Source organism: Lycium barbarum, chromosome 11 (genome assembly GCF_019175385.1).
Source record: "Lycium barbarum isolate Lr01 chromosome 11, ASM1917538v2, whole genome shotgun sequence".
Lineage (NCBI taxonomy): Eukaryota > Viridiplantae > Streptophyta > Magnoliopsida > Solanales > Solanaceae > Lycium > Lycium barbarum.
In genome coordinates this window covers 36,132,528-36,157,426 of record NC_083347.1, presented here as the reverse complement: position 1 = coordinate 36,157,426, position 24,899 = coordinate 36,132,528, and the positions used below count along the sequence as shown (strand labels likewise).

Sequence of the window (24,899 nt, the reverse complement as noted above, 5' to 3'; positions counted from 1 at the left end):
AGGACATAGACATAAGCCAAAAGTCACACTTAGAGAACTTGGCATACAACTCTCTGTCTCTTAGCAACCCCAGAACAATCCTTAGATGTTTTTCATGATCTTCCCTACTCTTTGAATAAACCAGAATGTCATCAATGAACACTATCACAAAAAATTCCAAGTATGGCATAAAGATGTCATTCATCAAATCCATAAAAGCAGTTGGGGGGTTAGTAAGCCCGAAAGACATAACCAGAAACCCATAATGCCCATACCTGGTCCGTAAAGTAGTCTTAGAAATATCTTCTGCCCGACCTTTTAACTAATGATAGCCCGATCTCAAATCAATTTTTAAAAACACGGAAGCCCCCTGAAGCTGATCAAACAAGTCATCAATACGGGGGACGGGATATTTATTTCGGATGGTGACTTTATTTAACTAGCGGTAAACAATGCACATCCGCATAGTCCCATCTTTTTTTTTCACAAATAGAACAAAAGTGCTCCACAGGGAGACACTCGGACGAATGAAACCCTTACTAAGAAGATCCTGAAGTTTATCTTTTAATCCCCTCAACTCTACTGGTGTCATCCGATATGGCGGAATAGAAATATGGTGGGTTCCTGGCTCTAAGTCAATGCAAAAATCAATGTCACGGTCCAGTGGCATGCCTAGAATGTCCGCGGGAAACACCTCCGCAAAATCACTTACCACAGGAACTGACTCAAGAGATGGACCATTAACACTGGTGTCATGAATATGTGCCAAATAAGACAAACACCCCTTGTCCACTAGCTTCTTTACACGAATAAAGAAAATTATTTTCTTTGGGGAGGGACTAAGGTTACCCTTCCACTTAAGTCTAGGCACCCCGGTCATAGCTAAAGTGGTTGTCTTGGCATGGCAGTCCAGAATTGCATGATAAGGATCTAACCAACTCATACCCAATATGACATCAAAATCTACCATGTCAAAGATTACGAAGTCAACCTAGGTGCCATACCCCATAAGTGTGACAATACAAGATTGAAAAACTCTATCTACAACTACAGAATCTCCAACTGGAGTAGATACATGTATAAGGGAATAAAGTAAATCACAGACCATATCAAGACTCATAGAGAAATATGTAGACACTAAAAAAATGCAGAACCCGGGTAAAACAATACAGAAGTCATCCGGTGACAAACTGAGATGTTACCTGCAATAACGGCATCTGAGCCCTCAGCCTCTGTCCTGCTAGGAAAGGCATAACAATGAACCCGTCCACCAGTAGCCGGCGAACCATTGCGATCAACCTGCCCTGTCTGAGCTCCGCCCTTGCCGAGCTGATAATCACCTCTACTAGCTGTGTGACCACCACACCCAAACTGAGCACGGTTTCCACCATAAGATCCTCCGCCTCTACCTAATGCTGGGGCTCTAGAAGCCTCATTTTGAGTACCCTATCCACCTTGCCTAAGTCTGGGATAATTTCTCTTGAAATACCCCGTATCACCACACTCAAAGCATCCGCGGTCTAGCGTCGGACGCTGAACAAAATGAACAAAGCCGAATAACCACCATGATCTAGAGCTCTGACCTGCAACCCCCTAGCTGATCAGAATAGTACTGACCGGCCCTTGATGGGCCTCTAGCCAAAACCTGCATGGCTGACTGAATAGGGCGTCCCGAATAAAACTGGGAACTCTGGTCCATATCGAAAGAGCCACTGTAACCACCACCCTTTCGAACCTTTTTATCTACATGCTTATGGTAACCCTCCTGTCGAACTCCTTCGACAGTCCGAACATGATCCACCACTTCCTGAAAGGAAGCACCTGTTGTTACGATCTGAAGAGCGGACAACTAAAGGGTAGTGTTTGACCCCTTCACAAATATCCTAACCCTCTCCTCCTAAGTAGGTACAAGCTGGAGGGCATAGTGAGACAACGAATGGAAACGAGCCTCATAGGCAGCCATAAACAAATTACCTTACTGTTGAACTCATCATTCCTGCAGTCCCTCAAAGTACGAGAAACATACTTGTCTAGAAACACATAATAGAACTGAGTCCAAGTCAACAAAGGTGATCCCGCTGGCTTGCACTCTACAAAAGCGCTTCACAATAACTTGGCATCACCCAAGAGCTGGAAGGTCACGAACTCAACATCATTTTTCTCCACTGTCCCCATCTTATGAAGCATCTCATGACCGTCCATAATGAACTCGTACGCATCCTCAACCTCAGTACCGAAGAACTCTGGAGGCTTTATCTTAGTGAACCTCTAAGACAAACCATGTTCATCCCCGGTTAACACCGGACTTTCCACTGGCCTAGGAAACACCTCCAATCTTGGAGCCTCATCTAGACGGGGAGCCACAGCTGCAGCATGCTGTAACCCCAGAGCACGAACTCCGCTTGGAGTTGGATCTCTCACTTTGGCACCTTATGTACCTGGAACAGCTGGTAACACATCTGCCTCTGTCAAACCATTTAGCAGGTTCAACACTCGGACCATCATATCTGACAACACTGGAAGAGCTATAATATCTGGCTGTGTTGGTGCTGCTACAAACTCTGCCACCTCATCTGGAACTACCTGAGGCTCATGGGACTTAGCGCGTTGTTGACCAGCCGCAGGAGCCCCGCCCCTGGCTGGTGGTGCTTCTCCCCTGCCTCTACCACGACCACGACCTCTTGCCTTGCCTCTTACATGAACTGCGGCCCCAACGGTCTGTCCTTCACCGCGAGCTGCGACCCCAGTGGCTGACACGGGTACCTCATTAACTGCTGCTGCCGCACGAGTCCTCACCATCGATGAGAGAAAAAAAATTCAGATACCAATTTGAATCATCCATATAGCAATTGGAATCAAGGAGGACAAAATAAAGAAAAAAATTGAATTTTCCTAGTGTCCCATTGCCTTTCGAAGATAAGTACAGACGTCTTCGTACCGATCCGCAAGACTCTACTAGACATGTCCTTGTACAATGAGATCGACAAACCTAGAGCTCTGATACCAACTTTGTCACGACCCAAACAGTCGTGAGTGACACCCACATAAATTACCTAATGGGCGAACAATCTACTTAACTAACCATCTAAACGATTACCACATTACTTAGCCAATTTTAAAGCATTCAAGGATATAAGAGATAATAAAATCTCCAAAAGTATAGTCATGCCATAAATAAACTCTGTCACATATCCATACACACGTGCTAAATGGTAGTGTTTGACCCATTAGCCATGACCTGCAGGGGACCCATGGTGTCCATGTACCACTCGCTCCGAAACTGACCTCGGATCACGAGCCCATAACTAGGCCACATCCTCGCCCCCTGTCAAATGAACCAGTTCATATTTATAATATCTTTCTCATCACAATGTATTTCCGTTCCACAAACAACAAGGAATGGGAACAATCAATATCAGAGAACACGAGTCACCATGTCACAAGTCATATCAAGACTCAACAATTAACAACATGAATAAGGGAATTCTCCAAGTCAACAAGAAGAGTATTTATGAACTCCTTCTTTATCATTTCATATTAGTTCATCACATAATTAAACAATCAATATCAAACTGTAGGAATTACCAACCACACTTTATGTCTGAAGCCCTAATCATGCTTCTCCTATCAATTTCGTAACACATACAATCAACTAATAAAAGTCTAACTTAAGTAGACCGTAACCTACTTCAAAGCAGAACTGGAACAATGTAATCACTCTGCGATAGCTTTCGCCTTTTGCAAAGCTTCCGAACATTCAAAGTCTAGAAATATAGAGCTATATAAGTATTCAAATCATCTACTCAAATAATACAACACTTTAGGGAAAAGAACCCAATTACTTCTGTCCTTTTCAAATTGGTGAATTATCACTAAGCGTGAATTCAGCATAATATCAACCCCAATAATCATATTCTATCTATTCATGGGTTTTCTAATCATCCCAACCCTTTTACAAGCAGTTTTTATGCCAAAGTTATCATCTTTATGAAACCCTAGGTCTCATTCAACAAGTTCCATCATTAATAGACCAGTTCTCATCCTAAGAAGTGGTAATCTATACTCCTAGATGATTAAATAGCGATAAATTCAACAAAACCATTCATTAATCAAGAGTTTCTTAAGTTCTAGGGTTTTGCCATTTTATTCACTATTAAAAGACCTTTAACTAATAATGGAATAAGCAAGTCAAGGGGTTGAGACTTACCTTTCAAGAATACTTTAGCCCTAGCCTTAGAATTTCATCACAGCGGTTCTTGGAAACTGTTTTGGTGTTATGTTACACCCCAAAATATTTCACGTCGTTTGTAAAATAACGTAAGCTCGGAGAGGTTATGGAACCCTTATAAGGTTAAGGAGTACTCTTAACAAGTGTTAAGCAAGTGTCTAAAGGTTCTGGAATCGAGCAAATCGAAGAAAATAAGCAAAAATTTGGGAAAAATTTGGTAGAAATTTAGGTCAACTTCAGAGAGGTATATCTCTTGGGATATCAGGAGTTTTGAGGTGATTCAAAAGCCTAAAATGAAGTTCGTCGAATGTAGTTTCCAATGCAACAATTAGTTCGTCAATAAGACATCGGAGTAGGGAGTTATGGGCGTTTTAAGACGGACTGCCAGAAGCTTGTGAATCTACGCGAATTCTCTAGAAACTCACTTAAGGCCCACTAATTCGGCCCAATGGAGCATAAAACGACCCACACACCTATAAATACCCCTTTAACTCATCATTTTTCATCAATTTTTCACCATCTCTCACCTCCACACCTCTCTAGAATTTCCCACAACATTCATCCAATATCCAAACCTCTCTAAACATATCTCAAATCCTCTAGAACATTCTTCCAACTTCTACAACATGCACATATATTCCTACAAGTATATATGACAATTTTGGTCATTTTTATTTCATTTTTAGCATAGCCCCAAGTCCTAGGAAGTCCTAGAAACTTCTCCAAACATATTCCAACATATTTCCAAGCCTAAACCAAGGATCAAAGTGAAGATTAAAGTGATTAAGGGTTTCCAAGTGAGGTCTACACTTGTCTCCTCTTCTTGAAGATGTTTAGGTGAGTATTTTTAAGGTGGAGAAACCATGGAATTGAAGTGTTCTTGAATTTTGAGGTAAGATGTCATCATAGTTTCATGTTTATGAGTTTGTTTGGTAATTATGTTAAGATTTGAGGAGAAGAAAATTGGAGGAAAAGTTCAAATATGCATTTGATGATATTTTGAGTTGTGAATTAACTTGAGTTATAATTATTAGTATGTTTTGAGCATAATCTTGTTATGAGGGATCATAATTATGTTAAGGAATTGTCGTATATGAGTGTATAAGGGGTTGTATGAAGTTGTTGTTATGGATTGATTATGAAAAGAAGTTTTGGGATTGAATTGGGTATAGTTTGAATGTAATCTTTTGATTATGGAATTGTTGATGTTTTATTTGAAGATTGGAGGGAGTGGAAGATATAGGGGAGATGCTACCCGAATTTCGGCAGATTCTAAAAGGGTTTAATTTGAAGGCTTAAGATAAGCATATGACGATAAGCCTAACAATAATATAAATTCTCTTGAATGTAGATTTATGAGCTTGGGAGGATAAGCATTGAGTAGTTAAGAAAATGACAAGGTATGTTAAGGCTAGTCCCTTTCTTTCTAAAGGCATGATTCTTTTCTTATTAACCCATACATGTTTTCCATAATCTCCTTATTCCCAAAAAGCTAGAAGTTCATGATTCTCAAAGTTCTTCTATTGCTAAGGATAGATGTTTCCTATGATGATGATTCTATTTCTAGAGATTCCAAACTTTACAGTCTTGATGCTATTATGAGATTATTGAGTTTATTTCATGAATTTCTCAATTTTATTCATTGTTGTTGATCTCACCTTATGATAATTGTTCCTTCAAGGTGAGATATAGCGATGATGATTGTTCCATAATAAATAGGAGGTTACCGACCTCACGTCACTCCGATAGAGTAGAAATGTTTAATTGGGCTCTCATGCATGCTATATGTATTTATATATGTAACTTTTATAATACCGCGCCTACATGGACGGGCATGATATTATATATTATTGCTCCTTAATGGCCGGGAAAGATACTATATATATATATAACACTGAGCCTCAATGGCCGAGCAAGATAACACCGCGCCTACATGGCCGCCTTAAGAGGCAATCAGAAGTACAGGTTATCTCTTTATATCATGTTATGCTCCATATCTTGGGTTATGTTGTTATTCATGCCTTACATACCTAGTACATTGTTCGTACTAACGTCCTTTCTTGTGGACACTGCGTTCATGCTCGCAGGTAGACAAGTAGACGTATCTGACCCATAGGAGCTTCATCAGCGGAATCTCAAAAGCGCTCCATTTGCTTCGGGGCTGCAGCCTATTGGCATTAGTCCTTATGGTCACTTGTATTCTATGTAGAGGCTCATATACATGTGTGTACAGTTAGACGTTTCATAACCTTATCAGTTTATATTGTTGTATAATATTGTGGTAGCCTTGGCGGCTTGTGATGATAGGCATAGTTGTTGATGATTATGTAGAGTTGTGCCGTTATTTTGTGATTTATGAACCTTTACAGATTATGATACCCATGAGCTATCCTTGTGGTCCACCTAGAAATGATTATGAGATATATGTTCCTAGGTGCTCGGTAGGTTAGTTCCGGGTGCCCTTCATGGTCCTCTGGTAGGGTCTTGACATGTTATGTGGGGAATGGGCTCGAAATAGAGAATATAAAACACAGATTCTGCCTCCTGTCGACCGTTGCAGTCTCGCTATAGCGGAAAGACTCCTGCTATGGAGGACCTCATTAAAGTCCAGCCTCCCCGCTGCAGCGACAAACCAACTGTAGTGGTCCATCACCTGCTGCAGCGGTCCATTTTGACTAGTAGCTCGGGTTTTTGCACCAGCTTCTACCCAAAAATCCCAACACCAATCCAAGGCCCTACAGACGCAAACAAAACATGCACAAACACATAAAAACGTGCTACCGACTCACCTGCGGCCTCAAAATTCCCAACGAAGGCCTAGTTTTCTAAGTCACCCCTATAGCTGGGTCTTTACATACAAAACGTAATGCCTCCGCATTTGAGCGACCCAAGTTACGGCGCAGCATGTCCTTTCCAGAAGTGTCTACTTGGCCTCATAGGTAGTGAACATTTTGCTCCAATAGTAGATTGCTTGTTCCTTCCTACTTGTGGCATCATGTTGACCAAGAACACATCCAAATAAGTTGTACATCACTGGAAAATCTCGGAACAAAGTCCTACCGAGTTCTAGCGGGACTAGCACCAGAGGGTTGGATATGTACTCTTTAATTTTGTCAAAAGCTTGCTGACGATCGTCTGTGACCTGACAACGACGTCTTTCTTCAAAAGCTTAAATATGGGCTCAGATGTGGTCATGAGTTGAGCTATGAATCTATTGATATAGTTCAATCTCCCAAGTAAACTCATAACTTCAATCTTGTTTTTTTGGGGGATGGCAGTTCCCAAATGGTTTAATTTAGAAGGATCCAACTCTATATTGGACTTTATGATCACATCATCGATGTACATTTTAATCTCTTTGTGCATCATGTCATCGAAGATGGTGGTCATAGCCCTCATATAAGTTGCCCCTACGTTCTTTAAATCGAACGACATGACCCTGTAGCAATAAGTACCCCATAGAGGTGTGAAGGCAGTTTTCTCTACACCGTCCTCTTTATTCATCAGAATTTAGTTATACCCGACATAACAATCCACAAAATATTGAATCTTGTGTTTGGCGCAATTGTAAACGAGGACGTGGATATTGGGTAAGGGAAAGTGTTCTTTTGGACTAGCTTTGTTTAAATCCTTGTAACCAACACAGACTCTGGTCTTCCCGTCCTTCTTGGGTACATGCACAACATTTGTCAGCCAAGTAGTGTATCAAATGGTTTTGCTCACATTTGCACTTAGTTGTATCATAATTTCCTCTTTGATTTTATCACTCATATCCGATATGATTTTTTGTTTTTTGTTGGACTAGTGGGAAATCAGGGTATTTAGGCAACTTATGAACTACTAAATAAACACTTAGACCCCGGCGTGTCATTGTAGGAACAAGCAAACATGTTTTTATATTCAAATAATATCTCGATTATGTCATCAGTGGTTCTTTGAGCGTAAATTCTTATCTTTGTTTCTTTGACTTCCTCGGTACTTGCCAGATTAGCTGGCTCGATTTCATTAAGATAGGCTTAGGTTTGTTCTCAAATTGTTCCAATTCCTTATTTTTCCCTAAAAGCATCATCTTCATCATATTCAACCTCTTCACTTATGGATTCGAGAACAAACAACTCTTTAAGATCTGAGCACATGCATGTCATATTTTTAAAGCCGGCATTATCAAGACAGAAATAAAAAATGAAAGATAAGAATTAGGAAAGGGAAACAGATAGAATTTACTATTAAATAATTATTTCATTTCATTAAATTTTGAAAAGGATAGAAGAGTTAACATCAATACAAAGAAATTGTTTAAAATATATGGATTACAACCCTGATAATAATCCAAATATAAAAAAGGAAGCAAAGAAAACTACTAAGACTCCTTCCTTATGGGGAGAGGAGTTGCTTCCCCCTTGCTCAACTCAACACTTGGCCTACGAGCTACACATCAACACGACTAGTACCTTTACTGATCTGGACCATACTCACTTCAAAAAATATTTGCTTGAGACCCTGGCAGACTTCCTCGATGTCCTCATGAGCGGAAGCTTGAACTTCTGGTAACTAGGTTTGATGAAGGAGTGAGAAATGTGAGGAACTGGCTTTGGCAGAGTCCAGCCACTGTCTTCATAATTCTTGGCTTTGTCTTTGTTAAACTTTGTTGATCTGAATCCAAAGCCGACCATACCTTGATTTTTAGTCCACATTCCCTTGTAAATATATACCCAGAACTTTCCCGGGCTAATAAACATGTTTCAACATTGATGTTGCTATCATTAAGGAGGTGGAAGACAGATGTGGTTGCACGATGGGTTTTTCTTACTTGAATTGATCGATCGACACTACCTTAAAAGTTTGATAGACAATAGACTCACATGCTGCTCTAGCTTCGATACATGGAATAGATGGGTCTAGGTAAATGGACAGGTCATCCTCCCCATGAACGATGATTTCCTGGTGGTTGTACTCATACTTAATAACCTGATATAAAGTGGATGGAACTGCCCGAGCCATGTAAATCCATGACCTTCCTAGAAGAAAATTGTAGGATGTGTCTATGTGCATTATCTGGAACATAATCTCAAAGTCCACCGGCCCAATTGTCATCTACTCAATCTCACTGATCTTGTCCTTCTTGAACCATCATAAGCATGGACACACATGTTGTTGGCCCAAATCCTGTTGGTGTAGATTTTCAGACTTTGCAACGTAGAGAGGGGCATATGTCCACCCCTGATCCTCCATCTATTATGACCCACTTCACATAGCCCCTTTAATTGCATATAGATCTTTTTAATAGAGAAAGTGGTCATGTTTACCTCCTCTACATCACCGTGACCAGCTTGGACAAAAGTTTCTTTAGTATTTAGTATATTCCTCACTATCCATGAAGGTTGTGTGACCTGAATATCTCAAGCTTGTGGACCTTTTATGTAATATGTGTGTACCCATTGAGGTTTTCATTTTATTATTCTTAATAATTGATTAATGAGAAAACTTAATGTGAGTTCAGTAAACTACAAAAAATGTACCTCTAAATGTCAGTTCTCATGATTTTTTCTCTTTGTTTTATTAGCTCCCATCAAATCTAACAAACAGTTCGGTAAATTTCTAACAGAGGCTAAAAGTGTTAACTTTTGGCAAATTTAATAACCAAAACTGTTAAGTACATACTTAAGGGGGACTATTTTGTACCTACTTTCAAATATAAGGGACCATTTGTGTAATTTTTTCTACGTTTGAACTTTTAAAATAAACAAGACCACGCCAAAATACAGAGAGAAATGAAACATGTTTTGAGACAATCATAATTAAGGAGAAACACTCGCCTAATAGATCGCTAATTCAAAACTTGTAAGAAATTCAAACTCTCTCTATTCTTCTTTTCCAAATTTCATTTTCTTCATGTGAAAAAAAAAAGTTCATTTCTTTATGTTAAATAGGACAGTTTTTTTGTTTTTTTTATGTTCAGAACTTGCAGACAAATTTGATGCTCAATTACAAGATTCAATGTTGATAGAACCTATCAATTAATTTTTTTTTTCTTTTACCTCTCTTTCTGAAGAAATTTATCTTTTTTTTTTTTCATAATATAGATTCTTTTACAGGTTAATCTTGCTTAAGCATAGAGAAATTTTGAATCTTGAATTGTATTACATTTACAATTTTTTGAATTGTGTTCTTGATATTATGTGATATTGGTTTTTGTATAACTGTAAGATTATGTTATTTTTGTAGAATGATGTCAAAAATGGATTCTTTGAAGAAAAGGGGTTCAAATTCTGGAAATGAGAAATTGTTGGATGATATTGAAGTTTTAAATAAAGCCTTATATTTGGATAAAATTGGAAGGAGGAGTTTGATGTTACAGGATAGTAATTATTCTAAGTCTGTTGGAAAAACACATTTATTCGACGCGAAATCGAAGAATAAAGATGATGGTAGAGATTCAATAGAGAAGGAGAGTAAGAAATCTATATGGAGTTGGAAGGGCTTAAAGTCCCTAGCTGTTAGGAACAAAAAATTTAATTGTTGTTTTTCTGTTCAAGTCCATTCTATTGAAGGGCTACCAACATTGTTTGATGAGCTTTGCCTGGTTGTGCATTGGAAGAGACGTGATGGCGAGTTAACGACTCGTCCAGTTGTGGTTTCAGAAGGGATAGCTGAGTTTGAGGAACAGTTGACACATACATGTTCTATATCTGGTAGTAAGAATGGCCCCAACCAATCAGCTAAGTACGAGGCGAAACATTTCTTGTTGTATGCTTCGATATTTGGTACTGCTGAGCTTGATTTGGGAAAGCATCGGGTTGATCTTACCAGGTTGCTTCCTCTTGCATTGGATGAACTGGAGGAGAATAGCTCGGGCAAGTGGACGACTAGTTTCAGGTTGTCAGGTAGGGCTAAAGGTGCAATTATGTATGTCAGTTTTGAGTATCACATAGTTGGGAAAACTTTCACTGTGTTTCCCAGCAACAGGAGTCTTCTTCTCGAGGGGAACAATTTGAGGCGCAATAGTGAAAATGCAGCTAAACTTTTGGCACAATGTGAGCAAAATGATGAGCTGAGTAGTACAACAAGGCGAGCGGGAAGCCTTCCGGCTCGATCTTCTGCGTCACAGCGTTCCGCAGAGGATATAAAAGATCTTCATGAGGTTTTACCAGTTCCTTCGTCTGAACATAACATATCTGTCAATGTGCTGTATCAGAAACTTGAGGAAGAGAAAGTGGAATCTTCAGTTGATTGCAAACCGCAGATAGGTGTATTCTGTAATGATGTTAAGACCCTCAAACCTGAATTAGCCTTGTTATCGGAGCCTGAGAAGGGAAATGCTGAAAATGAGGGTCACTCAAGTGAGGTTTCTATCAGAGATCAAGCTGTAGAAGTTGCCTCAGAGGTATGGGAGGGAGAAGAAGATACCACGGAAACTAGTGAGGCTCCTTTGGAAGAGAATGTTGAACCTGATAGTAGTCTTTGGATGTCCCGTGAAGAGGAGCCACAGCTTGCATTGTTGTCCAAGGACGTTGACACTGAGAATGAAGAGGTGAGTGCCTGCAATTTCGAGACAGATGAATCTTCCAAAGAATCAATCATGAAAGAATTGGAGTCTGCATTAAAGAGTGTCTCTGACTTGGCAAATGAGGGATTAGATTCTCAAGAAGATGAAAATGAAGTTATAAATCCTGATGAAAGCTTGGACATAGAAGAAAATTTTGGGGAGCTTAGGAAGGGAAAATCCCTAAGCTTGGATTGCGACACTGAATCTGTGGCTAGTGATTTTCTGGATATGCTAGGGATAGAGGACAGTCCATTTGCCCCGAGTTCTGAAAGTGAGCCTGATTCCCCAAGAGAACGACTGTTGAGGCAATTTGAGAAGGATACTCTAGCCGGTGGGGGTTCCTTGTTTAACTTTGATATGGACACTGATCACCAAAAATTTTCTTGTGATTCTCCAACTGGACCCGATTGGAGGAGCATTTATGAGGATTTTGATTATTCATCTAATGTAGATTCTTATATGGAGATGCCAAAGATAGAAATTGAAGAAACAAGCAATAAAACCAGGGCCTCCATGTTGGAGGACTTGGAGACAGAAGTTTTGATGCGTGAATGGGGCTTGAACGAGAGGGCATTTCAATATTCCCCTCCTAAGAGCTCAAGCGGGTTTGGGAGCCCAATTGATACTCCTCTTGAGGACCCTCACCAATTGCCTCCTCTGGGAGAAGGCTTGGGACCCTTCATTAAGACTAAAAATGGAGGATTTTTAAGGTCAATGAACCCTGCAGTTTTCAAGAAAGCCAAGGGTGGGGGGAGTTTGATAATGCAGGTATCCAGTCCAGTGGTGGTTCCTGCAGAAATGGGATCTGGTATAATGGACATACTGCATCATTTAGCTTCCATTGGGATTGAAAAGCTCTCTATTCAGGCAAATAAATTGATGCCTTTGGAAGATATTACTGGGCAGACCATGCAACATATAGGATGGGAAACTGCACCAAGCTTTGAAGGAACTGTGAGGTTTGAATTTCTTTTCACATTCTGTTTTATATTTGAAATTGCACATATCCATCACATTATTGCTATTAAGAAATTGTCTTATATAACTTGTACCTACTGCAGACAAGATTCGTTACAGCATGAATTTGATTTTGGACAAAATATGGCTGGTACTCAAAGCAAAAAGGTAAATTTGCAGAGACCAAAGTCCAGTAACTCTCTTGACGCTGAGAACAAATCAGAATACGTATCATTAGAGGACCTTGCTCCTTTGGCGATGGATAAAATTGAAGCCCTTTCAATTGAGGGTTTGAGAATACAGTCAGGCATGTCAGATGAGGACATACCTTCGAATGTAAGCCCACAATCCATTGGTGAGTTTTCAGCCATCGAGGGAAAGAGGGTCAACTTTGGAGGATCTGTAGGTCTAGAAGGAACAGGTGGATTGCAGCTACTGGACGTTCAAGACAATGGTGGTGGTGATGTTGATGGGCTTATAGGCTTATCCCTTACTCTTGAAGAATGGATGAGGTTGGACGCGGGAGAAATTGACGATGCAGATGAAATTAGTGAGCGGACCTCCAAACTGCTTGCAGCCCATCATGCTACATGCACTGACTTGTTTCGAGGCAGGTCGAAGAGACGTGGCAAGGGTAAGAATTGCGGATTGTTGGGAAACAGCTTTACAGTGGCCCTAATGGTGCAGCTTCGTGATCCTTTAAGGAATTATGAGCCAGTTGGTACCCCTATGCTTGCTCTTGTTCAAGTGGAGAGAGTGTTTGTAACACCTAAACCTAAGATATACAGCACAGTTTCTCACAGCAATGAAGACGACGACGACGATGATGATGAACCCGAGCCCCACAAAAAGGAGTCTGCTGTGGAGGTCAAAGAAGGTAACATTCCTGAGGAAGAACAAATCCCTCAGTACAAAATCACTGAAGTGCATGTTGCAGGTTTAAAGACAGAACAAGGTAAAAAGAAATCATGGGGTTCGTCAACTCAACAACAGTCTGGATCGCGTTGGTTGCTCGCGAATGGAATGGGAAAGAAGAATAAGCATCCATTAATGAAGTCTAAGGCTGGTAATAAATCTTCCATAACAGTTGCTTCTTCAGCAACTACAACAGTGCAGCCTGGTGAGACGTTATGGAGTATATCATCACGCGTCCATGGTACAGGGGCTAAATGGAAGGAATTAGCTGCATTAAATCCACATATCCGAAATCCAAATGTTATATTTCCTAATGAAAAAATTAGATTGAGGTAGCAGTGTAGAACATGATTTATTTATATGATGGAATTTTTCCAGTTGCCATCCCCCCGAAAAAGAAAAGAAAAGAAAAGCTTGTATATCACAAGAGTTCCTTTTTCCAAAATGGGTTGAAATGTGTTTTTGGTAGGAGTGCCAAAAGGATTGCTCATGAGACCAAGTAATGACGTATTTCCCATGAAGTGTTCTTTCTCCATAGCATGCTTTTGGTAAAATCACTTATGCATGGTAACATACATACTTGCATATGACAAGAGTCATCTCAAGATATATTGCCTCTTTCTTCTATATTCTTTTCAGGTCCCTTCTTAGTTTCAATTGAACTGGTTAGTGTAACTTGCAAGAATTCCAGCAACCGCAATAAAGAATCGTATTCGCTACATTGTTTTTTTTAAGGTCAAAATGTTTAAACAAGAATTCCTACAACCGCAATAAAGAATTGTATTCGCGACATTATTTTTTTAAGGTCTAAAGGTTTAAACAATTATCCCATCTGATTCAATTTTGTTTGTTTTACTTTCCTTTCCTTTTTAGTCTGTTAAAAAAAAAATGTATTTTTCCTAATTTAGCAACTCTTTAATTTCAACGTTTCATAAGTCAATGTTCAAGAGTTAGACCACAAGATTAAAGGACATTTTAGTGCATTACACATATCTTTAGTTTAAGACTACAAGATTCAAAAATCTTCTTTACTTTTTAAAACTCCGTGTCGGGTCAAATTAAGACAAATAAATTGAACCGGGAAAGGGTGGGTGGGGGGGGGGGGGGGGGGGTATTACCTAACAATTTGAAGTAGATGTTCGATTTCCATGCTTCAGATAGCCTTCTTTCTGTTTTTACCCCTTGAAGTTCACATGAATCTCAAACTATTAGGGGGTTGATCTCTCAAGGTATGCACCAGAGAAAGTTGGAGAGTTAAAGACAAAAACCAAAAGAAGCAATAAGAATGCTATATATCCGTTTGATATTGAAGTAATTGATGCTTAATGTAACTGGCAGGTATGAATTAAGCCACAAAGTCTGCCAACTTGGAAAATGCTTTTTGCTGCCTTAAGAGGGTGAATATACCTTCTCAATGTGTTATGTTAAAAAGAAAATTTAATTACATCAAGGATGACAATGATGATTCTTTTCCAAGGGAGTAGTGTATATCTAGAACAGAAAAAAGCATAAGTTGAAAGGAAAGAGACTCATGCTAATAGTCACAGAAGCTTAATGGGGAAACAATAGGTTCAGGCATCATAAGTAAGTTATTCAAAGGATATTTTGTGAAGATATAGGATATTCCACAATGCAATAAAGGATTTCACGTTGGTCCAAGACAGCAGCTGGTAGATACAGCAGAGAATATATAGTTTCAATGTATGAAGCTACTATAAGACCAGCACAGGAATCTCACAACATTGAAACTGGTATAAGACCAGCACAGGTATCTCACACTTCTGACAGCGCCCATTAAGTGCATAATTCAACCTTGATTGGCATGTTTTATTCCACCTAATCTATAACTTGTCAACTAGGTCATAAGCTGTAACCATGAAGAGGCAAATGCTCAGAGCAGTCATTCCAAAAACACATCATTTAATTGTGTTCGAAATGACGGAGAACACATTTTATGATCAAACAAGGAGCACCCATTTAATTGACAAAACAAAAAATATAGCTGCTACAACATGCTCCAGATGAACTGCAATAGTTAGCATTGATACTGCTCATAAGATTAAAATCCCTAAATATCAAATTGTTTAGAGTTGAATAAAAGAGTGCCTGCCTAAAGAGAACTAAACTAGTAAAGCATCCTGATATATAAATGTTTGAGACCAGAACCCTGACTACACATGGCTTGCTGATATTGTAAGATGGCAGTGAGCTGAGTTCACATGAACAATTACAAGTTGTGGAACTCAGCAAATATCTGATAGGGGATTTCACGGGCGTATCCTCTTGTTGCTGCATGAAGGGCATTTGTACTGCTTTATATGCTCGGCCCTGGCAGGGGTGATCTTCACACACTTGCCATGGAACCACCTCTCACATATGTCACAGCAGATCCAGAATTCATCTGAAGCATAGTTCTCACCACATGCACCACACAGAGTGTCGCCATGTTCATCATCTTCTTCCTCATCGAATCCATCATCCTCTTCTTTTACTTGAGGCTTTGAGTATTTACCCTGAGATTTAAAATAAAACAATCTCAATATCTGCTAGGCCATGCATGGAGAAAAGCCAATGAAGCATGGATTTATTACTAAGATGTTATCAAATAGATATAGGTTACATGTGGCCTGGTGCGTTCAGATAGCCATAATGACAATGTCGCAGACACAGTAACATCAAAGTCTAAATGAGAGCATACTGCACTGGAATCAGAAGACAGTAAACTCAGCACAAAAGCAACAGCAAGAAGACACATGTTCTTTTTTTCTTTTGAGAAGAGAAGGTTCATTTTTTCAAGCAGTTTGATTCTATTCACTGAAGACAACCAAAAACGTACAAAAGTTGGGGCAAAGGAAAATACAATGTAAGAATGTTGCACAAGAGCAGTGCGAAAATCGCAAAATGATTTTAGATTAAGAACCTACAATGCGAAAGGTCAGTTATCAGGAGTTGAGGTAGACATAAAATACATTGGATGAATTTTTTTTTTTAAAAAAGACAATACTAAGGTTTCATGGGAGTCTCATCCTTGACCTCACACTATACCTCTTTGGAATAACTCGAATACTGACTTTACCCTATGCACCCGAAAGCCTCTTCTAACAAACTTAAGCATACAAAACAACTGTAATTACTCTAGTTCAAATCACTTTAACTGAGTAATAAGCCTTCCTCAAATTAGAAGCAGGCAACCACTCCTGACCTGCCCAGAAATGTATAGACCCAAGCCTATTCTGCTTCTACATCGAACATCTAGGTAAACAATTATACAAGAAAATGACTAAACAATTAACTTTTGAGGCTCAAACCACAGAGGATCCATTAACCATATCTTTTGTCCAGCAACCATAAATTTCGAGGCAAAATATTCAGTGGCGATGTCACAGGGCTGAAGATTTTAAATTAAACACTTTCAAGGGGAATCCATTAAAGAGTACTGCACAACTACTATTATCCAACAAACAACATCTTTTTGAGGAAAGGGAGAAGGATGGGGGATAGGAGAGGTTTCCAACTGTACCGCTTTAGAATTTGACTTTGACTTGTTGCTGCTGTGATTTGAAACAGTTGATTTATCCTTTACTTGCTTCTTGGCCACTCCAGTAACAACTTCATATATAGTTGGCAGATCATTCATCATGTTGAAAAGGCGTTTCCTAGATCAAGGAGATCAAAAAGATTCAGCAAAGTGATGAAACTTCCCATACTCAGTAGACTACCACACCAAGGAAATAACTGCATTTCTACATTAGAGCAAGCACATAGATGTCTGACAAGGTGTAATTATAAGCAGGGGCGATTTTAGGTGGTAAACATGGGGCACGTGAACACATGGTCTCTCCATAAAACTAGGTATTTTATGTATATATTTTCTAAAATTAGTATAATATTATATGTTGGAAGCCTGGAACCCATGCTACAGAAAGGCTAAATGGTGCACTTGGTTTAAGATTGAGTTATTTATCTAGAGGACTAGGGATCAATTCCCACTTAATACATTTTTTCCTTCTTTTTTTTTAAAACCCATGTTCCAGAAATTCTAGATTCACTTATGCTTATAAGCATATCTCCAGAATGCTTTACAAAGTCACATTGTTTAGTTAACAGAAAAGGCAAAGGCTTGTAGGCTGATGATAACTACTTATGATTTAAAGCAAACTCATCATTGCAGCAAGAGGCAACTGGGAAGGAGAAATTTGAACAAAAGATACAGTTATGATAGATTAAAAAGGAAAAAAAGAAAATATACACAAATAAATCACTTGAAGCTGGCCTATAAAGATAGAAAACTAGAAGAAAGCACAGATGGACCAAGAAACTGTTTTCTTAAAGATTGTTGTAGAATTGAGTTTACCTGTCAGCTTTATCAAAGCCAAATCTGGCACCAAAATAGAAGGAAACAGAGAGTAGCCATGCATCACTATGGACAGCAACTAGAGCCAACCAGTCCTTTTCTTGCATCCCATCTCTAGCAAAGTTTATACCTAATGCTGGCTCTGGTAGCTCAGGAGGCACCTCCTCGGCAGGCAAATTCACTTCCCACTGCGCGCTAGGAAATCCATAAAGGCACAGATTTTCCTTTTCTGCAAGGTTTCCATCCAATGTGAAGTGAGAAAGAGAATGTGAGCATCGACTAATCTCAATCAGGAAAAAAACTCGTTCAATAAGAGACGGCATCTTACTGCAGGGAAGGCAGAATAAACATTCAATTCACCCATATCTTTATAATGCAAAAAGTATTTTAGCCTCAAAATCAGGCACTAAATTCAATCTTTTGTCACGAAATTTATAAATTTGATGAAGAAAAACTATTATAGTTTGCTGAAATCATAAACTAGAGTACATAAAATTAACAACTTGAGACTTAAGTCAATAATAAAGCTGCTCAGTAAGCAAGAAAGGATCCAACAGAAAATGAGCCCCACATTAGCAATACCTATTCAATCAAAGCCAAAAAATGAAGCCCATATATGAAGTTAGACCAATATTTTCCAAGCTATGAAACTTTAAACATCAAGTGATTGATTGCCGGAGTCATGTTGTTGAGGGACGACACATATTAAGTGGATAACACCGTGATAATGATTTTCTCATCTCCAGTTGAACTCCAACCAACCAGTACATGGCAATTTCAATGTGAGCACAAAGCTTAATCACTGAGAATTTGCCCACAATTCCATTAAAGTTTTTTCCTCTCACAACGAATTCACAATCATTGCACACAACTGCAGACAGAAGAGGTAGCAGTTTTGGGCAAAACAAACTCAGGGAGAAAAATGTTCTTGAAGCATTACAAACAGCTGTAGAAGCAAGCAGCGAATACCATAGCAAACTCTAAAATTTTGAACTGGATGCGATATTTTAAATATCATGTTTAACAGTAAATGCTTTTTTCCCAGTTAAAACACAGTAAGTCGAGCAAAATCAAAACATGGTATACCATATATACACAGCAAAGAAGATAGCACTGCTACCTCAAAAAGAACAGTCATGGCCAGAAAACAGACAACCCACAAGTTTCATGTTTAGCAAATTAAGTAACTTGCTTGAATATAATTGAGAAGAATAAAAAAAAAAAAAAAAAAAAAGAACAAGGCGAATAAAGTTCATCTACATTCTTCTGTCCTTTAACCCAAACCCCGAAATTTGATTACAGAATAATGCCTTATTATCTCAAATTTAAAATAAAATAAAATAAAATAAAATAAAAGGTTTCATTTGTGTCACATCAAAAACAGTAAAAAATTGTTAATCTGTACACCCAATAAATGTGTTGTACATGTTCACTCTTCTTTTTTTGAGAAACTGGTACTGAGTACATGTTCACTCTTCTTGAAAAGCAATTACTGAATTAGCAGGCAAATAACATTAAAACTCAAAACCAACCAAATCCAGTCAAATTCAAAACCTTAAGAACTGAGAACAAACACCCACAAAGCAAAATACACCCAACGGGGAAAAAAAATAGCGTAAAGAGTTTTCCAGGGGAAAAAAATAATTAAAACACACATATACCAAATGTTGAAATTTTTATCAAAAAGAACATAAAAAGATCCCTAACTAACCTGGGTCACACTGCTGATAAAACTCCTCAACATCTGCAAAAGCAAAAAAAAACACATTAAACAACAATGATCAGAATGTTGCATAACCCAAAACCCAAAAAGGCCAAAAAAAAAACTAGTGGGCTAAAACCAAAAAAAGAAAGAAAAATTCCAGTGTATAAGTGGAAATATTATTATAACATACCAGTAGTGAGGGCTTTGATCATGCCAGCTCGACGCCCCTTAAAATCTCTAAATACTTCTTCTACAGTGCGGGGATTATACTGAGCACCACCCTCCATTGCTACAATTACACTGTCACTCTCTTTTTTTTGTCTCTGTTTCAAAGTATTTTCAACAACTTTTTAGGCACGAAAGGAATATAAAGGTGCTACTACTAAAAGAAATGAACAAGGGTATTCTTGTAATTGTATGTTTTTTTGTGGGGTGAATTTGGTCAGATGATGAGTAAAAGGTACAGCAGGTGGTAAATGAACCGAAGTGGAAATAAAAACAGAGACAAATTTGAATGAAGAATTGCTGCATTGGAGCAATGCAGTAGGTGTGGTACTGACGTGGAGGAATTTTATTGGTGGACGTGAGGTTTCAAATAGTTTTAAAATGGGGATTGAGGTACGTGTTGGATAAGATGAATAGAAAAAAAGGACAAAAGAGAAATGCTAATGTACACCGGGGGTGAGTTTTTTTAGGAGTCCGGAACCAAAATGACTCAATAAAAGATCAAGTAAATCAAAATACGGAAAAGGGTCAAAATTACCCCTGAACTTTGAAAAATAGTTCATTCATACCCTTCGTTATACTTTAGGGCCAATTATACCCTTACAGTTATACTATGGGGTCAATTATACCCTTATGTCTAACGGCTGCCACGTGGCATCATCTCAGCCCTTCAAAATTATTTTACCCTCAAATAATTTTTTACCCACTAAAATAACTCAAAACGACCCGAATTTTTTTTTCCAGCAAAAATAATAGGGAATTATTTTTCCAGAAAAAATATAAAAATAATTTCGTATTATTTTTGCTGGAAAAAAAAAATTCGGGTCGTTTTGAGTTATTTTAGTGGGTAAAAAATTATTTGAGGGTAAAATAATTTTGAAGGGCTGAGATGATGCCACGTGGCAGCCGTTAGACATAAGGGTATAATTGACCCCATAGTATAACTGTAAGGGTATAATTGGCCCTAAAGTATAACGAAGGGTATGGATGAACTATTTTTCAAAGTTCAGGGGTAATTTTGGCCCTTTTCCGATCAAAATATCCCAACAAATAAAAAAGCTACAAAACTACCTTGCAGTTCATGGAGACGGAGCCTTTAACTGCTTAAAGATTTTTTTTTATAGAGCAGTAAAATACTGCGCTATAGCGAGCACTAAAAAAAAAAATTTGGTAATTTTTTTTTTTTTTTGCAACACTCAGTGTATTTTTTTCATACTTTGACCAACGATTAGTCGTGTGTCAAGATTCCGAAACGGCAATATTTTATATACAGCCTGATATTTTTTTCTGCGTACAATAATGTAGGCTCAATACATTAAGGATACCTAGACGTTCGGATCGTCATTTTAGGGGTTGAAAAGGTGTCTGAAGTAAATTTTGTTTGAAAAAATTTAGTGTTTTTTGGCCAACTTTTTTTTTTTTGTAACACTTAGTGTTTTTTTCATACTTTAACCAATGATTAATTTTGTGTCAGGATTCCGAAACGTCAATATTTTATATAGAACCTGATATTTTTTTCTTCGTATAATAATGTACGCTAAATACATCAAGGATACGTAGACGTTCGGATAGTCATTTTAGGGGTTGAAATGGTGCCCGAAGTAAATTTTGTTTGAAAACTTTAGGTTTGAGTGTTCTATATACATAGACGTCCATTTTTATATGAAGACTTGTTGTCATTAGCGTAAATTTTTTTATTTTTAGAGTTTAGATTTAAGTGTGTTATTTTTTAATACGTAACTTTATTTCGAATATACGCAATTTTTTGCGCTCGTATGTCCGATTTACGCGATTTCTTTTTGCAACATATTCAAAATAAAGTTACGCATTAAAAATAACACACTTAAAAAACAATTAGTGTTTTTTTTTCATAAAAAGATCGCAACATCTTATTTTAATAAATCTTTTTTTTTTTGCAACACTTAAAGTTCTCTTTTCCATACTTTGACCAACGGTTAGTCGTGTATCAAGACTTAGAACCAGATTTTTTTTTTCTGCGTACTATAATGTAGGCTCAATATATCAAAGATACATAAGCGTTCGGATCGTCGTTTTAGGGGGTGAAAAGGTACCCGAAGTAAGTTTTGTTTGGAAACTTTAGGTTTAAGTTTTAAGATTTTGATTTAAGCGTGTTATTTTTTAATCAAGACATAACTTTATTTTCAATATAAATCTAATTTAATTGGATAAAAAAGTATTTAAAAAATATAGAGAGAAAAGCTAGTTATAAAGTGATCAAACTTTAGATGGTCATAACTTTGCGCTCGGACGTCTGATTTACCCGATTTTTTTTATTTTGGGTATTTTTCCAAGATCTATGCGGACAAACGACCGCAAGACAGTTTGGCCGAGCCGATTTTTAAAAAAACACCTTTTATCCCATTCAATTTCAATTTCCCCCTAAATTAGCGTAAAATTTTCAATTTTATTTACTTATAATACGATGATACGCCATAGATTTCAACGTAAAAACCCCGGGATAATGTAGATGTGAATGTCAATTTCACTTCTGTGGTTTCAATTTTTGAAAACAAAGCTGACTAATTTTCTCGACATATAAAGTTGACTAAAATAACCTTACAGTCAAACATTAAGTTTTTTCAAACAAAACTTACTTCGGGTATCTTTTCAACCCCTAAAATGACGATCCGAACGTCTACGTATCCTTGATGTATTGAGCCTACATTATTGTACGCAGAAAAAAAATATCAAGTTCTATATAAAATATTGACGTTTTGAAATCTTGACACACGACTAATTGTTGGTCAAAGTATGAAAAAACACACTAAGTGTTGCCAAAAAGAAAAAGTTTACCAATTTTTTTTTAGTGCTCGTTATAGCGCAGTATTTTACTGCGATATACAAAAAAAAAAATCTTTAGCGCAGTAAAATACTGCGCTAAAGCAGTTAACGGCTCCGTCTCCGTGAACTGTACTGCGCTAAAAGTAATTTTGTAGCTTTTTTTGTTGGGTATTTTGATTCACTTCGTTTTTTATTGAGTCATTTTAGTTCTGGACTCTTTTTTTAGTCACTTGGTTGTATATTTGGCTACTGAATGAGAGTCCACGTGTTGATTGGGTGAGGATAGAGCTGGTTAAAATGGCACTGGAATTCGATTTGGGGCTGGTGAATTGGAAAATTTTGCTCTGGTTAATGTTAATTTTTGTTTGTTGGGATAATTATGGTCTCAGATTGTTTAGACTATAACAATAAGTGTTGATAAAGACAGTGCAATTAGTATATTCTAAAGATTAAGTTTACCTTACAAGTTAGGCCAAACCCATCACAATCCCTCATAGTAGTCGACATTTTTCACTTAAATAATTAAATTTTATTTCATTTAAACACGTGAGATAAGGTTGAATTATGTCACTAGATACTTTTTGCATCTGATAACTTGGATGAATTACATATTAAACAAGGGTGAAGACCTTAAATTTTACAATTTTTTAATTTTTTTTAATCCTTCTTTTTCCTTCTCTCTTCTTTCAACCTTTCCTCCACCTTAAACCACCACCTTCTAGAAGGCTCCATTAATAAGAAAATAGCAAATTCAAACTACTCCCGCCATTTTTAGGAAAAATAACAAGAAAATAGCAAATTTCACCAATCTCTTTCTTTACTCCCACCATTTTTAAGAAAAAGCTCATACTCTTCGCTCACTCTAAGATAGCACTTTCCCATCTCCAGGCGATTTCCAAACTACAATAAAAAAAAAATAGCAAATTCAAACATATTCAACTATATCAGAACGATCCGTCATCAGCGCGAAAAAACAAAAGTAGAAAAAGGATAAAATCAAACCTTTAAAGCAGAATGGACCAGTAGTTTATTCAAGGAAGGAGATGGAGAACAAATTGGGTACAACAATGGAGATTTCTCACTAAAAATCAGAGTCGAAGGGGCTGGGGTTGCTTGTCGTTTGAAGCGATGAAGGGGAAGGGGAGCTGTCAGTGGTGTAGTTGCTTGGGTTTCGCCGGAGCTCCGGCGTTGACTCATCGGAGAAGATGGAGTGCGGGGGGTGAAGGTCAGCGGTGACCTGTAACTTTTTTTGTTTTGTGTAGATGTTACTGTAGTACTTTTTTAGTAATTAATTACTAGTACTAAAATACATTCTTTAATAGTAATTGCTTTGGGTATGTATATGCCGCTTGTCATTATTTGCTGTTTTGACAAGTTACGCTCGCTCTATCTATTTGACAGATTATACGAAAAGTATCTAAATGACACAATCGTATCTAAATAACACAGTCGATCCTACATCAGGTGTCTAAATGGAACAAGATTTAGTTAATGTGTCTAAGTGAAAAATCTCGACGACCACAAGGATTATCGAGGGTTTGGGTCTATAGGTTATAAAGTACCAAGTTGTATTTGGAATTTAGAAAACACCTAAACTCATGTTTTTAACTTTCAATACATTCATACAATCAAATATCTTTTTGCAAAAACTATAACCAAACACTACTCCATCTTCAGCTCCAACTTCAAAAATTCCAAACAAAGCAAACAATATTTGATTTTTATGGCCAAACACCTGCTAAATATATTTCCAATTATAAACGTTACTCCTGTTAAATTACAAGCAATGATGTCTTCCACCAAATGGTAATTTGAGATATATTAGATTGCACGTTTTCATATTTAGGTGTAATATTCTTTTTCTTGTATTTCAGTCTCCCTAGCCCAAAAGGTAGAGATCTTTGTACATCTGACCCTCTCCGGACCTCACTTGTGGGACTACTCTAGGTATGTTGTTAAAATTGCCCGCTTCATCAGATTGCATCAAATGATATATAGTATTGATCGCCTAATGCTCTATGTTATCAATTCGATGGCAGGTTATGCAAGTCGTATTTCAAAACTCGGCAATTGAAGACGAACAAGTGTTCAAAATAACCTCACTAGCTTTAAGCTAATAGTCCTCATGTACAAGATCCTTACTGATTAAATATTCTGTGTCATTAATACTATCTGAGAAATGTTTGTT

General features: G+C 37.8%; 2 protein-coding genes and 1 long non-coding RNA gene across 4 annotated transcripts; 2 read left to right on the top strand and 1 right to left on the bottom strand.

The window, feature by feature from the left end:
* Nucleotides 1-9,128: 9,128 nt before the first annotated feature.
* LOC132619022 (protein PLASTID MOVEMENT IMPAIRED 1-RELATED 1-like) lies at nt 9,129-14,037 on the top strand. Of its 2 annotated transcripts, XM_060334013.1 has the most exons (3): nt 9,129-10,048; nt 10,433-12,712; nt 12,815-14,037. In XM_060334013.1, exons 2-3 carry the CDS (start codon nt 10,434-10,436, stop codon nt 13,959-13,961), a joined length of 3,426 nt encoding a protein of 1,141 aa, XP_060189996.1. In that variant the 5' UTR covers nt 9,129-10,048; nt 10,433; the 3' UTR covers nt 13,962-14,037. The 2 variants fall into 2 exon arrangements, with proteins under 2 accessions (XP_060189996.1, XP_060189997.1); XM_060334014.1 differs by lacking the exon at nt 9,129-10,048 and having other exon boundaries at nt 10,063-12,712.
* Nucleotides 14,038-15,641: 1,604 nt separating this feature from the next.
* LOC132618195 (PHD finger protein ALFIN-LIKE 4-like) lies at nt 15,642-20,142 on the bottom strand. Its single transcript, XM_060333260.1, has 5 exons — nt 19,875-20,142; nt 19,691-19,723; nt 17,980-18,208; nt 17,146-17,281; nt 15,642-16,138 (listed from the first exon to the last, which is right to left on the bottom strand). The coding sequence occupies exons 1-5, from the start codon at nt 19,969-19,971 to the stop codon at nt 15,893-15,895; spliced, it is 741 nt and encodes a 246-aa protein (XP_060189243.1). The 5' UTR covers nt 19,972-20,142; the 3' UTR covers nt 15,642-15,892.
* Nucleotides 20,143-23,290: 3,148 nt separating this feature from the next.
* On the top strand, nt 23,291-24,888 carry LOC132616974 (uncharacterized). Its single transcript, XR_009573486.1, has 3 exons — nt 23,291-23,936; nt 24,586-24,658; nt 24,751-24,888. It is a non-coding gene; the product is annotated as an uncharacterized LOC132616974 (long non-coding RNA).
* Nucleotides 24,889-24,899: the final 11 nt, after the last annotated feature.